Source organism: Salvelinus fontinalis, chromosome 38 (genome assembly GCF_029448725.1).
Source record: "Salvelinus fontinalis isolate EN_2023a chromosome 38, ASM2944872v1, whole genome shotgun sequence".
Lineage (NCBI taxonomy): Eukaryota > Metazoa > Chordata > Actinopteri > Salmoniformes > Salmonidae > Salvelinus > Salvelinus fontinalis.
In genome coordinates, this window is record NC_074702.1 from 28,846,566 (window position 1) to 28,861,398 (window position 14,833).

Sequence of the window (14,833 nt, forward strand, 5' to 3'; positions counted from 1 at the left end):
CAGTTTGGGGTTGTGGTGCTGCGGTGGGTGGAAAAGGGAGGGGTAGATGGTCCGCTAATACAGGACTAGTAAAGGCCCAGTTTGGGGTTGTGGTGCTGCGGTGGGGGGGAGGGGGAGGGGGAGGGGTAGATGGTCCGCTAATACAGGACTAGGAAAGGCCCAGTTTGGGGTTGTGGTGCTGCGGTGGGGGGAAGGAGGAGGGGTAGATGGTCTGCTAATACAGGACTAGTAAAGGCCCAGTTTGGGGTTGTGGTGCTGCGGTGGGGGGAAGGGGGAGGGGCAGATGGTCCGCTAATACAGGACTAGTAAAGGCCCAGTGCACTGCTTTTGTGAGACAAAAAAAACGTTTTCTAGCTTTTTTTTTTCAATTATTATTTTTTATTCCGATTTTTATGGAGGCAGCACCCTCAGCACCCCTATTTACTGCTGATATACCTACAGGTATAACATGTCCATAATTTTGGTGAACTGATTTAGAAATCAGACTTTACCTTAACAGGACAGGGTTAGTTTCAGTTTCAGAAATTCAAGAATTGAATTTGACTTCTAGGCTAGGACTGAGAAAATGTAGGTCTACAGTAGCGTAGGCTATAATTTGAAGGCGACTTGGGAACACTTTAAGAAATTGGGCCCGTGGCCGCACAGGAATAAAGGAAGGACACTTTTGAGTACGAGAGAGGGAGGTGCTGCGGTTGCGAAGTCATAGCCATAGCGTAAATCGGAAATGCGGTACGGTCGAAGTGAAAATGGAGCACCACGCAGAGGAACACTAATTGAAAGTTAAGGTAAATTCTAAACACCATTGTCAGCGTTGTGTATTTGTACAAAGATCATGATTTACTCTATTTTCACTCAAACGTCACATGAATCTGATTTACGTGTCACCTGTCCTTGTATTCACTGTCATGAGGAAAAACACGGCGCCAGGCTCTCCTTCTGTACCAACGAATACCTTAATCCAGTGTCGGCCTTTAATGTAGTTTTTGTGTATGCTATTCTATTATTTACATGGGTAAATACTTAATATTCGTTTGGGATTAATCTAGTCTTTGATTCGTCCAGGGTGTTTCAGGCTATGGTAATGTTGAATAACATTTGGGAAGTTACCAGTTTAATTGTGTGGTTTCTGTGAAACATTGCAATAATCTAAAAACCGTTTGCAATTGCTGTAGACCTGTGACACTTTAGCCTAATGTGAATACAATGATATTAGGCCTGAAACGTAATGCAGTACAGTCAATATGTCAAGTTGTCAACTGAATAATTTGCATATTACTCTGACATAATACAGCATGTCAGCCAAACTACACATGTTTCATGAGCTGAAATGAAATGAAAGATCCCAGAAATGTTCCATATGCACTAAAAGTGTATTTCTCTCAAATGTTGTGCACACATTTGTTTACATCCCTGTTAGTGGGTGGCAGATAACCTCTAGGCTAAGAATGTTGGGTTTCGTTTGCTGGTTCGAATCCCTGAGCCGACTAGGTGAACAATCTGTTGCCGTGCCCTTGAGCAGGACACTTAACCATAATAGCACATGTAAATCACTCCAGACCGTATGTAAAAATGTTAGTGAGCATTTCTCCTTTGCCAAAATATTCTTTCCACCTGACAGGTGTGGCATATCAAGAAGCTGATTAAGCAGCATGAGCATTACACAGGTGTACCTTGAGTTGGGGACAATAAAAGCCCACTCTAAAATGTGAAACACAATGCCACAGATGTCTCATGTTTTGAGGCAGTGTACAATTGGCATGCTGACTGCAGGAATGTCCACCAGAGCTGAATTGAATGTTCATTTCTCTACTATAAGCCACCTCCAATGTCGTTTTAGAGAATTTGGCAGTACTTTCAACCGGCCTCACAACCGCAGACCACATGTAACCATGCCAGCCAAGGATCTTCACCTGCGGGATCGTCTGAGACCAGCCACCTGAACGGACAGCTGATGAAACTGGGTTTGCAACACCATAGAATTTCAACTGTCAGAAATCGCCTCAGGGAAGCTTATCTGCATGCTCGTCATCCTCAACAGGGTCTTGACCTGACTGCAGTTCGGCTTCGTAACCGACTTCAGTGGGCAAATGCACGCTGGAGAAGTGTGCTCTTCACGGATTAATCCCGGTTTCAACTGTACCGGGCAGATGGCAGAAGTATGGGAGAGCGGTTTGCTGATGTCAAAGTTGTGAACAGAGTGCCCCATGGTGCCGGTGGGGTTATGGTATGGGCAGGCATAAGCTGCGGACAACAAGCACAATTGCATTTTATCTATGGCAATTTGAATGCACAGATATGCTGAGGCCCATTGTCGAGCCATTCATCCGCCGCCATCACCTCATGTTTCAGCATGATAATGCACGGCCCCATGTTGCAAAGATCTGTACACAATTCCTGGAAGCTGAAAATGTCCCAGTTCTTCTATGGCCTGTATACTCACCAGACATGTCGCCCGTTGAGCATGTTTGGAATGCTCTTAATTGACGTGTACAACAGCGTGTTCCAGTTACCGCCAATTTCCAGCAATTTCTCACAGCCATTGAAGAGGAGTGGAACAACATTCCACAGGCCACAATCAACAGCCTGATCACCTCTATCCGAAGATGTCACACGGCATGAGGCGAATGGTGGTCACACCAGATAATGATTGGTTTTCGGATCCACGCCCCTACCTTTTTGTTGTTGGTATTTGTGACCAACAGAAGCAAATCTGTATTCCCAGTCTTGTGAAATCCATAGATTACGGCCTAATGAATTTATTTAAATTGACTGATTTCCTAATGTGAACTGTAACTCAGTAAAATATTAGAAATTGTTGCGTTTTATACAGTGCTGTGAAAAAGTATTTGCCCCCTTTTCTGATTTTTCTCTATTTTTGCATATTTTTAATGATGAATGTTATCAGATCTTCAAGCAAAACCTAATATTAGATAAAGGGAACCTGAGTTTACAAATAACAACAAAAATTGATACCTATTTGATTTTTTTTTTTTTTATTACCAAAGTTATGCAACACCCAATTCCCCTTTGAAAAAGTAATTGCTCCCTTTCACTCAATAACTGGTTGTGTCTCCTTTAGCTGCAGTGACTGCAACCAAATGCTTCTTGTAGTTGTTGATCAGTCTCTCACATCGCTGTGGAGGAATTTTGGCCCACTCTTGTGTGCAGAACTGCTTTAACTCGGAAACATTTTTGTTTTCAAACATGAACTGTTCGTTTCAAGTCCTGCCACAACATCTCAATTGGGATTAGGTCTGGATTTTGACTAGGCCATTCCAAAACCAATTGTTTGGGGCTTTTTAGCAATTTTTCATGTAGACTTGATTGTGTATTTTGGATCATTGTCTTGCTGCATGACCCAGCTGCGCTTCAGCTTCAGCTCACAGACGGATGACCTGACATTCTCCTGTAGAATTCTCTGATACTTAGCAGAATTCCTTTTTCCTTCTATTAAGGCAAGTCGTCTAGGTCCAGAGGCAGCAAAACATCCCCAAACCATCACACTACCACCACCATGCTTGACAGTGGGTATGACGTTCTTACAGTGGGATGCAGTGTTTGGTTTTCGCCAGACATAATGGGAGAACTGCTATACAAAAAGTTGACTCGTGTTTGCCAAAAAGCACCTGGATGTTCATCAAGAATAATGTTTTTTGGACTATTTGTGTTCAGTATATTTCCATAACATTGTCTTGAATTTAACTGAAGTCTCTCTCTGTTCAATCCAGGCAACAGTATCAACATGAAAAATAGGTCATAACCCTCCCATGCTGTACAAGAAATCCCAGACAGACAGTAGTAGAGCATGGACCAGGCCTTTCCCAGCCTCCAGACCCCAGTCACTGGTCCGTTTGAACCCAACCCAGGAGAGCTCCAGCTCAGGGTGGACTTCTTCAGAAAGTTGGGCTACTCCCCCATAGAGGTTCGGGCCGCCCTGCTTAAGCTAGGCCTGAGTACAGACACCAACTCTGTACTGGGGGAGCTGGTCCGCAGTGAAGCCAGCACTAGTACTTCTAACTCAACCATCCCTGAGAGTGGTGACGATACTACTGGCCACACAGGCTCCAGCATGGCCTCCTCTAGGACCCATGGACCCCAGAGAGACAGACCAGCCCCATCACTGGAAGACAGGAAGGACACAGACGGTGGACTGAAACCTATCGTTATTGACGGCAGCAATGTGGCCATGAGGTGAGCGAGTCAAATCACTTATTTTCTTGTTATGTTTGTAAGAGCTGGCGTTCCATTGAAGTGTTTCAATGAGTTCAGTTGTGTTGGTGCACACGTATGTCATGTTGATGACAGTCCTGTCCTGTAAGGGTTAAGGTGTTATTGTGGTTGAGAAATTAGATGAAGCGGATGTATTGTATTATGTTCTCCTCATGTGGTTTGTTGTACATCACAATGATAATGACAGGCAGCTATGTGAAGAATACCTGTAAAACTACAGGTGTGCAACTACTCATTATCAGCTGTTGAACTATGACCCTTCCAACACGAGAATCACACGCTCTTCTCATACACCAATGAGAAGTTTTTCACAGCTGCAATTTTGTCAGCTGTGTTTGAAGAGGTAGTTGGCCATGCCTGTGCATGCCTTTGCTAAGGTTAATGCTGTACTATATGCAAATCTCCTACGCAAGTCTCTGCCTCGCACTGGCTCCCAGTGATAGCTATGTGTCAAGGCGGTGTTTACATTGTCAGGATAGAGTTCATATTGAACAGGCCAGACGACATTGTCACTCAAGTCCTATTATGTCTTCTTAGTTCAAGTATTTGCATATACGACCATTTAACTGCCTGTTCCTTTATTACATGGATGGACCCAAACCAACATTTTTTAGATCTTGTTGATGACAGTTTGATTACCTAGCTATTTGAGTATACAGTGTGTGTTTTGTACTCTATTCAAGTCATAAATCAATAAGGAAACACGATCCGCGTGTATGTTCAAAGGAATGTCCGATTCACATGTGGCGACAGGTAGCCTAGCAGTTCAGAGCATTGGGCCAGTAAATGAAAGATCGCTGGCTCAAATCCCCAAAAAGTCTGTTGATGTACCCTTGAGCAAGGCACTTGATCCTAAGACTTTTACGTTTAATTCCACTCATGTCGTGCTTATTTCACGTTTTGCGACCCACAGAAACGGCAGAAGAGCACAACATGTCAAATCCTAAAAAGTTGCTGCAAGGGGCGTCAACGCTCTGTCAACAGAGCTCAGTGCTTATTATTGGATATATTAGGATGCAAAATCAGACTTTTTTTTGGATATAATGTTAATGATATGTAAGAGAAAGACCCGGAAAAGAATCATATTTGTCTTGGTAAAATGTCATCACCAAAGCTTTTTTTTTTTTTTACCTGGTGTTTTATATTTATTGTCCAATAAAGTTCAAAGGTCTCTCTGCAAGTGTTATTTAGCTCTGCTATACGTAAAATAGGACCTTGATGTACAGTATAGCTGTCATTCTGTCATATGTTATTATCTTATATTACTTTAATGATGTCGTGTTACTTTACTCTTCAGAAAGAGCCTTTTTTTTTTTTTTTTTTTACTGTGCAAACCTTGTCATTCTTTTGCATTGCCACTGTGAGGCGAATGCATTGTAGACAGACGAGAAATGATTTGGTCAAATTAGCTTTGCTCTACTTTGTTTCATTGATTAAAAAAAAAAAGATTTAAAAAATCAGAGATCGACATAAAACTGCACCTTCACCTCTCTGCCCTCTTCTCTAGAAATGTTTGTTGATTCATCGAAAGTAATGACATATTTATTTATCCCATTTCCTGCTCTCTTGTCTCCCTTCTAGTCATGGTAACAAACAAGTGTTCTCCTGTAGGGGAATTGAGTTGGCAGTGATATATTTCCTGGATAGAGGTCACTCAACCGTCATTGTGTTTGTGCCCTCATGGCGCAAGGAGCAGCCCAGGCCTGATGTCCCCATCACAGGTGAGATTCACAAATAGGTCATTCAGATTTATAGTGCATCCAAATTTTATGTTACAGCCTTATTCTAAAATTAATTAAATACAAAAAATTATCATCAAATTTTTGCAAATGTATTAAAAAAAACAAAAAAAAACAGATACCTTAACATACGTATTCAGGCCCTTTGCTATGAGACTCAAAATTGAGCTCAGGAGCATCCTGTTTCCATTGATCAACCTCGAGATGTTTCTACAACTGGATTGGAGTCCACTTGTGGTAAATTCAATTGATTGGACAGGATTTTGAAAGGCACACACCTGTCTATATAAGGTCCCACGGTTGACAGTGCATGTCAGAGCAAAAACCAAGCCATGAGGTCAAAGGAATTGTCTGCAGAAATCTGAGACAGGATTGTGTCGAGGCACAGAACTGAGAAAGGGTACCAACAAATTTCTGCAACATTGAAGGTCCCCAAGTACACAGTGGCCTCCATCATTTTTAAATGGAAGAAGTTTAGAACCACCAAGACTCTTCCTAGAGCTGGCCACCCAGCCAAACTGAGCAATCGGGAGAGAAGGGCCTTGGTCAGGGAGGTGACCAAGAACCCAATGGTCATCTCTGACAGAGCTCCAGAGTTCCTCTATGAAGATGGGAGAACCTTCAAGAAGGACAACCATCTCTGCAGCACTCCACCAATCAGGCCTTTATGGTAGAGTGGCCAGACTGAAGCCACTCCTCAGTAAAAGGCCCATGACAGCCCGTTTGGAGTTTGCCAAAAGGCACCCAAAGGACTCTCGAACCTCTGATCTGAAACCTCTGATCTGATGAAGAATGAATGATTTGGCCTGAATGCCAAGCATCACTTCTGGAGGAAACCTGGCACCATCCCTACGGTGAGCCATAGTGGTGGCAGTATCATGCTGTGGGGATGTTTTTCAGCGGCAGGGACTAGGAAACAAGTACAGAGAGATCCTTGATGAAAACCTGCTCCAGAGTGTTGGAGACCTCAGACTGGGCCGAAGGTTCACCTTCCAACAGAACAACTACCCTAAGCACACAGCCAAGACAACGCAGAGGTGGCTTCAGGACAAGTCTCTGTCCTTGAGTGGCCCAGCCAGAACCGGGACTTTAACTTGATCGAACATCTCTGAAGAGACCTGAGAATTGCTGTGCAGCGACACTCCCCATCCAACCTGAAAGAGCTTGCGAGAATCTGCAGAGAAGAATGGGAGAAACTCCCCAAATACAGGTGTGCCAAGCTTGTAGCGTCATACCCAAGAAGACTCAAGGCTGTAATTGCTGCCAAAGGTGCTTCAACATAGTACTGAGTAAAGGGTATGAATATTTATTTAAATTTCTTTGTCACTATGTTGTATTGTGTGTAGATTGAGGGGGAAAAAAACATTTCATCCGTTTTAGAATAAGGCCGTAACGTAAAAATTTTGAAAAGTCAAGGGGTCGGAATACTTTCCGAATGCACTGTAGTTCGAATTAGACTATCTCTTTCTGAATATTAATACTTATTTAATACCAGGGGATTTTGAAAACACAAACTAAATCAACACACTACAATAAAATACTGTACTCTATTCATTGACTGTTGCTTTAAAATAATGCAATACATTCCCTTATCTCATTGGTATGCAGGGGTTTGGTAAGTACACTCACTGCACCTACAGTATGTTTCCACTCATGTGACGTGTCTGTAACATGAGACTGAGGCAAAAGGCATTGGGAAACTCCACCGCAGAGTATTGTTGGACAAATGTTGAAATGCTTAAATCCATAACTACTGCCTGACGTCATACTCTAGGCTTTCTGAAAGAAATTATAAATAAATTGACCCAATTGTGATTGCTTCAACCCACATGTTGTCAAGCACAGCAGTGACTCTAGTCCATGTACCTGAAGGCTATCGGTTATCAGTTGTTAGGTGTTTGTGTTAACCTAGCGTATCCACTAACAAAGCCAGTGTGCAGTAGGGCGGACCACTATTTGAAGCTCATGCATCATCGCCTAGTACCCGCTGCTTGCATGGTTCAGTGGATCTGTCTGAGGTGGAGCAAGCAAGCCAAAAGTTATTTTCAATCCCAGTAACCAGGAAGTAAAATTAACCGCGACCGTCAGTCCTACCTGGGAATTGGGAAATCCCCAACCAGGAAGTGCAACTGTTTTTCTCACACCCAGGTTACTGTCTGTGTCTTTAACTGTTTCCAATCAAGCAGAGTGTTAAGGTTTAAGTGTCAAGTAATTGTTACCTGAACTATCAAAGCATTTTTAACACAGACAGTTGACATTTGTGAGTGATTTTCAGGCTTTAGTCAATAGTAGTCTCTAAAAACCTAAAGAAAATTGTTCAATATGGAGCCCTATGTCTCACACATATTTAGAGTCCATATTCAAGTGTATCAGTAGGAGTGCTGTTCTAGGACACAAATACATCATTTTTAGGTCATATTGGATAAGATGACATGGACAGGGGGGACCAGATCCTCGATCGCTACTCCTACTTTGAGACACCATATGAATATGGCGCCAGTTCTTTCCAAAGTTGGATTACTGAACATTGTTGCCTTTAGCTTGTCCATTTTGTTTATTTAAATGACAATTTCCATTATCCATTTTCACACTGTGTACACGGATCCATTTTCACACTGTGTACACAGGTCCATTTATTCAACGTTCATTTTGAATGTATTTGTCAATGTTTTAATTTAGTCTGCTGGGAGGTTTCCATGTTATGTGATATTGGGGATGTAGGTTGTGAAGTTTGAACAGCTTATGTAATAATTAGCCAGTCATGTAATATTTGTTTTAAGTGATTGATGGTTTTGTCTCAGGGATTTTTTTTTTCCACAGTTGATGGATTTGTTTTGTGTCCCCTGTTTGATTTGGGACAATATACCATATTTGACTAAAGCAATGTTATGCAACTGTCACGCCCTGACCTTAGATAACTCTGTTTTTCTATATATTTAGGTCAGGGTGTGACTAGGGTGGGTACGCTAGTTCTGTATGTCTAGGGGTGTTGTATGTCTATGTTGGCCTGATATGGTTCCCAATCAGAGACATCTGTTTATCGTTGTCTCTGATTGGGGATCATATTTAGGTAGCCATTTTCCTCGTTTGTGTTGTGGGATCTTGTTCTATGTTTAGTTGCCTGTCTGCACTTTTCGTATAGCTTCACGTTTCGTTTGGTTGGTTGGTTGTTGTTTTGTTAAGTGAGTTTCTGTTTATTAAAATTATGTGGAACTCTACTCACTCTGCGCCTTGGTCCGATCCATACGACGAACGTGACAGCAACCCTTTATTATCATAGTGTCACCTGGCTTGTTTATCATGCAAAGGTATAGAATATGTTTTTGTTTTGAAATATTAGTCATGTTAATGTGTACTAAGAAGACATTTAACCATTAAGGCAGTGGAATAATTTGTGTCAAACAGAATTCCAATATGATGAAAGACCAAACATAAAGCGAACCATCTCTGCTTCTTACATTGCCAACAACAGCTAAAACTGATCCTAGATCAGCACTCCTACTCTGAGAAGCTTTATGGATACAGGCCCTAGACTGGGCCATAAAAAAACACTTGGTGAAACAACATCTGCACATTTTATTTCCAGACCAACACATTCTAATGGAGCTGGAGAAGAAGAAGATAGTGGTCTTCACTCCCTCGAGACGCGTCGGTGGTAAACGGGTGGTCTGCTACGACGACCGTTTTATTGTGAAGCATGCCTACGAGTCGGACGGCGTGATCGTGTCCAACGACACCTATCGGGACCTGCAGGGAGAGCGTCCGGAGTGGAAGCGCTGTATCGAGGAGAGGCTGCTTATGTACTCTTTCGTCAATGACAAGTGAGTACTGGGGGGGTTGACAGTGGAAGGCATGAATTAAGGGGAGAAGATACAATGGTGAAGAGGCCAGGAATTCAACCCCCCCCCCCCTGGGCAGGGGTACCATACATGTGGTATGGGGGGGTTTCAGCAGGTGACATCTGTCATTAATACTGATTTTGGACAGAAACATGAAATGTATAAACAGGTTTTTAACAAAAAAAAATGTTAATTTTATTCATGGATTGATGTAGAACTATTTGAGTCATGCACATAGTGCTCCAGTCAGGATTCAGCCCAGAAATAGCGAGCAACTTGGTTCCGAAAAGCAGATTTGACCTTTTAGAGCAGATACTGTCGTAGTGTAATATACTGTAAGGCCATGGTCACCAACTGGTCGATCTCCAAGGCATTCCTAGACGATCGCCAAACATTTCTGTAAAAAAAAACAACGATAAAGCCTTGCGTTTCTGTTTTTTATTAGTCTCGCACTGTTGACTTTTTTAAAACCATAATTCAACAAATACAGCGACAAGCTGGTGTTTTTATGAGTGTGTTCCTGTTTAAGTTCTTGCTCAGCACTCAACACTTTTTATTCAACACTTTTATTATCCATAAAATGCACATTCATCCTACTCCCACTCGCGCCTCAACCAGCACTGAAGCTGTAATGAATGAGTAGGAAGGTGTATCGATAGGCTTGTTTGGTTATTATTAGCGGCTTGGGTCTTTTTTAATATCGAGGAATATTTAACTTTCTCTGTTCAAAGGAGTAACAACATGTATTTGTCCAGAGGCAGAAATAATGTTGTGCGACTCGAGTTTTACCATTAGCTGGAAGACGGTGTCCCTTTTTGGTCTACGGAGGAAAGGGAAAGCGTAGGGACGTTAAGAGGTGAACCTTCAGTCTGCTGCTCTCTCCCTCTACTGAGACTGACCATCAGATGCAGGCACCATCAGCCCAGTAGAATACATTATTTAAATGTAGTTCACTCGGCTGTGCCTCACAAGTAATACAACAACTGATCTATTACCGGTGTGATTCTATAGCCTACCTAAAATCTATAAAAATGGTGGGAACAACAATACATTTGCAGGACAATTCAAGCAAAGCCAATATGCGGTGACAATGTATTGGGCCTATAGCCTACTGCATAAACCTAATTGTTACAGTACTGTTTTTAATAGGTTAATATTGCAAAGGCTTTTTTTTATGTAATCTTCTAAAAAAACAATATTTGTGCGGTAGATCTCAGCTTGCGTTTTGACTCAAAGTGATCTTGACTCAAAGGTTGGTGACCACTCCTGTATGGTTAGAGGATGATTAATGAGACATGTATTCATGTCATTATTTCAGACAGGAAAAGCAAACATTCCCTCTGACTGCACCACGTTTTATTGTTCTTGTCGATTTATAGATTAGATCCTCTATCACTTCTCTGCCTGTGTGGTTTTCTGATCAATATTACCCATTTCCCGGCCCAGATTCATGCCCCCAGATGACCCGCTTGGCCGTCATGGTCCCAGTCTGGAGAACTTCCTTAGGAAGAAGCCTCTACTACCAGAACACAAGCGCCAACTCTGTCCTTATGGTAAGATATCAACCATAGAGATATGTGTGTGAGGTACCATAGGGTTCTAATTTGATTGTCTGAACACTGAAGCTTAGTTTAAAACCTGTCTTGTTGAAACAAAGTACTAAGCTAGGATCAGGTCTCCATTAGGCATAACTGATGTTATATCAGCACTTCTAATCTGAGACTCATTGTGAAGAATCCAGATACTTTCTCCTGTAGAGTTAACAGTATTATTTTAGATTTAGGTAGTAATACTGTAATAATTGTCATGTTTAGTAACTGTCATTTATGTTTTCTATTTCAGGTAAAAAATGCACCTACGGCGTAAAGTGTAAGTTCTACCACCCTGAGCGCACTCACCAATCCCACTCCTCGTTGGCTGACGAGCTAAGGGAGAAGGCAAGGCTCTCCTCGGCAAAAGAGGACCGGAATCCCATGATGTCACACCTGAGGGGCCACCAGTCCGACCCGGGATCCTTTCCCTCCTATTCTCTGGAGAATGACCTGGAGCACAGGCTGACGTTAGAGCCCCGCGGTTCCCTGAGGGAGGGTCCCAAGAGCCAGGTAACTGAGAACATGTTGCTATACTGGGATGGGTTGCGCTCCAGTAGGAACCAGCAGGCCCGCAGCCCCACAGCAGTAGGCCAAGGACAGATGGACTGGCCCAGTATGCTCTCCCCATCCATTACTACTGACCTCCCCTATGCCAGCATCTCCCATGAGTGCCTGGACTCTGGTTTTGGCTCCTATGAGAGCCAGAGCCAGTACTCGGATGTGTCCCAAGGCCACAGCAAGGCCTTCAGGTCCAGGCAGCAGCAACAGCAGGGCTTCCCCTCTGGTTCCAGACATCCAGGCATGCATCCAGAGAGTCTGGCCCAGGACAGCCCCCAGCCCTGCAGGTGTTTCCATTTGGCTCCCTCCTCGGGTCCCCAGCAGCAGCACCACAGCAACCCACACCCCGAGTCCCACTCCCAATCCCAGCCGAGGTATGACACCTACTCGCCTCCTCTGTTCCCACCCAACATGCACCACTACAGCCTCCCCTGCAACTTCCAGCAAGATGGGGTGGGGGCACACCATTTCCACCCCCATCAGCACCCCCAGAAGTACTGGTCAGACCCCTTCCATGGCGGGGTCCCCCAGGCTAGGGCGTCCTGTAGCCTCCCCCCCGGCCCCCACCTCCATCAGCCCCCTATCCCGCATGGAGCCCCCCACTCATCTTACAGGGATCAGCAGGAACACGACTCCTGGGCCCAGCCACCTCCACCTTCTGCCTTTGACACAGAGAGAGAGGAGCTCCGTAAGAAACTGCAGGCCATCTTCAACCCCCACCAGGTGGATACGGTCATGGGGATGTTCCCTCACCTGATGGATGCCCAGAAGCTGGCTGCAGAGATCCTCAACCTCAAATCTCAGAGAGGTGCCTTCTGATGCCTCTAAGCATCTTGTCTAAGGAGTTGATTCAGGGTTGAGATAAGCTTGCACAACTCTAACTTCCACGTAAATCATTCATTGATGTCAATGGGATACTTGGGTGAAAATGTGCCTTGGGTAATTCTCTTGCGCTTTTCCTTTCATTTACTCTAACGGTTTGAACCGTTTGAATGTGAGAGGGCAACATTTTGTTGTCAATGTTGTCCTTCCTTCGCGGTCATGTGCTTGCATAGCTTATGTGAAATCCTTGACAGGTAGTGTGTTCACAGTTTGGGAGAAGTGTGGAGAATCGGGATGAATCCCGTCGTGTTTAACTGGATTATTTGCGATTTTTGACTTATTGAAGTTGTATATTATAACAGTGTCGTCAAATCTTGCCTCTAGACTCAGTACCACGGCAAACGTGAATCTAGAGTGTTTGACTGTTGATGCATATTGTATCATCATTTGGGATATGCGGTATGTGATCTCTCGTTTGTCTGAAATTCAGCTCTCATGCAATAAGAAATAATTGTCTAAAATAATGTCCTTGTCTAAAATGCCACCTTTTTACTGTGTTTTTTTTTAAATATTGTGGTTCTGATGGCCGTAATGTATTTCCTGTCTCATAGACAAATATTCGGTATTCCATCTCTTTATGCAGTGTGGAATGCAATGGTATAAAGCTATGCCCAAAGAGCCCCAAACACTATACAGTATCCTTTTAACCAAGAGTATATGTGGAAGAAGCTGCCAAAGAACTCAATGTTGGAGAAGCACTTTTTGTCATTGATCCAAATGTTCTAATTCCCTCATAGACCAGAATGTGACGTTTTCAGCAAGATTAATGTATAAAAATATGTGTACTGTAATATGTACTGTATGGCTTGTGAGGGCCTCTTGTATCACCAAAGACTGGGTAAATCCAATAGATATTTTAAAGTAACTGTCTAGTGTTTCCAGATTTTTATGAAATATGACCTATAATTAATTACAATACAGTATGAGTGAAATAGTTTTCCATCAAATGTTTTAAGTAAGTTTAAAAAGCAGCTTTTCTGTGTTGGAAGGTTGTGGGTGTACATTGCTTTTTTAAAAATATATATTCATGCGAATAGACTGCTGATTGGCCAGCTCAAGCTCTTCAGGAGGATGACATCATCCTCTGAGGAAATATTTTATAAAATGCTTGCTGTTTGTTTGAGTTTAAGGGTCTTTTTTTTATGCTTTCTCCAATTAATGCTTTGGCCATATGAGTATAATGAGTCATCAACATTATTTGGGTATGAGTTAACAGAATACCTTTTTTTTAAAGTGAGATTTTCACTGGACAATTACTTTAACAATGTTTCTATGATAGTTGCTGGCTATCCACTTTGTAGATTTTTAAGTGCCTGAACATGTCAAATGTATAATTCAATTATCATGGACATTTGGAGTAGAGTTCTTGGTCTAAACAAATTGTTAAACTTTTTATTTTATTTTAAAACGTTGTATTTAACAGTACGGTAAGTACTAGCTAGGTATTTAAAGTCAGAATGCTATTATTATGCAATCTCATGGTACCACCAGCTTCAAATCAGGTTATTAGTATTAACGCAGTCATAACTACATGGTACTTGAAATAATTAACAGGTAACACCAGGCATTTTATTATTATTATATCTTTTTAGAGTAGGCCACTTTGTTTCTTCAGACTACAAATAGCTACTATACCAAATAGTTCAATTTGTTGCCAAGTATTTACCAGTACCTAGTACTTATCTGTAATAAAGGGTTACTCACTCATTTTCTATTCATTTATATAGCGCTTAACCACTGCCTTTGAATGGGAAATCATGTTACACTAAAATGAGAGGTTTGAAATATACCTGTCTGTATTTTCTAATGTCATGTCTCTGTATTGTCTCAAGCTACCGCACTATGATATGGCACGTCCATTGTGTCTCTTGTGACAGTGCCTGACAGTGTAGACAGTCATATGCTCCATGATGAGGATCTGATGATGACCATAGCGCAGGGCTCTCCAACCCTGTTCCTGGAGAGCCACCCTCATGTAGGTTTTAGCGAGATG

At 42.5% G+C, this 14,833-nt stretch overlaps 1 protein-coding gene across 2 annotated transcripts; it reads left to right on the forward strand.

The window, feature by feature from the left end:
- The first annotated feature begins 566 nt into the window (after positions 1–566).
- On the forward strand, positions 567–14,629 carry LOC129837771 (endoribonuclease ZC3H12A-like). 2 transcript variants are annotated; one of them, XM_055904212.1, is made up of 7 exons: positions 567–785; positions 3,456–3,524; positions 3,729–4,191; positions 5,812–5,951; positions 9,556–9,790; positions 11,255–11,361; positions 11,651–14,629. In XM_055904212.1, the coding sequence occupies exons 3-7, from the start codon at positions 3,806–3,808 to the stop codon at positions 12,775–12,777; spliced, it is 1,995 nt and encodes a 664-aa protein (XP_055760187.1). In that variant the 5' UTR covers positions 567–785; positions 3,456–3,524; positions 3,729–3,805; the 3' UTR covers positions 12,778–14,629. The 2 variants fall into 2 exon arrangements, with proteins under 2 accessions (XP_055760187.1, XP_055760186.1); XM_055904211.1 differs by lacking the exon at positions 3,456–3,524.
- Positions 14,630–14,833: the final 204 nt, after the last annotated feature.

Excerpts from the sequence above, each read along its gene's own strand:
- LOC129837771 (XM_055904212.1), top strand. The coding sequence starts at position 3,806 with ATGGACCAGGCCTTTCCCAGCCTCCAGACCCCAGTCACTGGTCCGTTT. Across the intron at positions 5,952-9,555 it reads GCCTGATGTCCCCATCACAG|ACCAACACATTCTAATGGAG; the intron begins GTGAGATTCACA and ends TTTTATTTCCAG. Across the intron at positions 9,791-11,254 it reads TACTCTTTCGTCAATGACAA|ATTCATGCCCCCAGATGACC; the intron begins GTGAGTACTGGG and ends TTCCCGGCCCAG.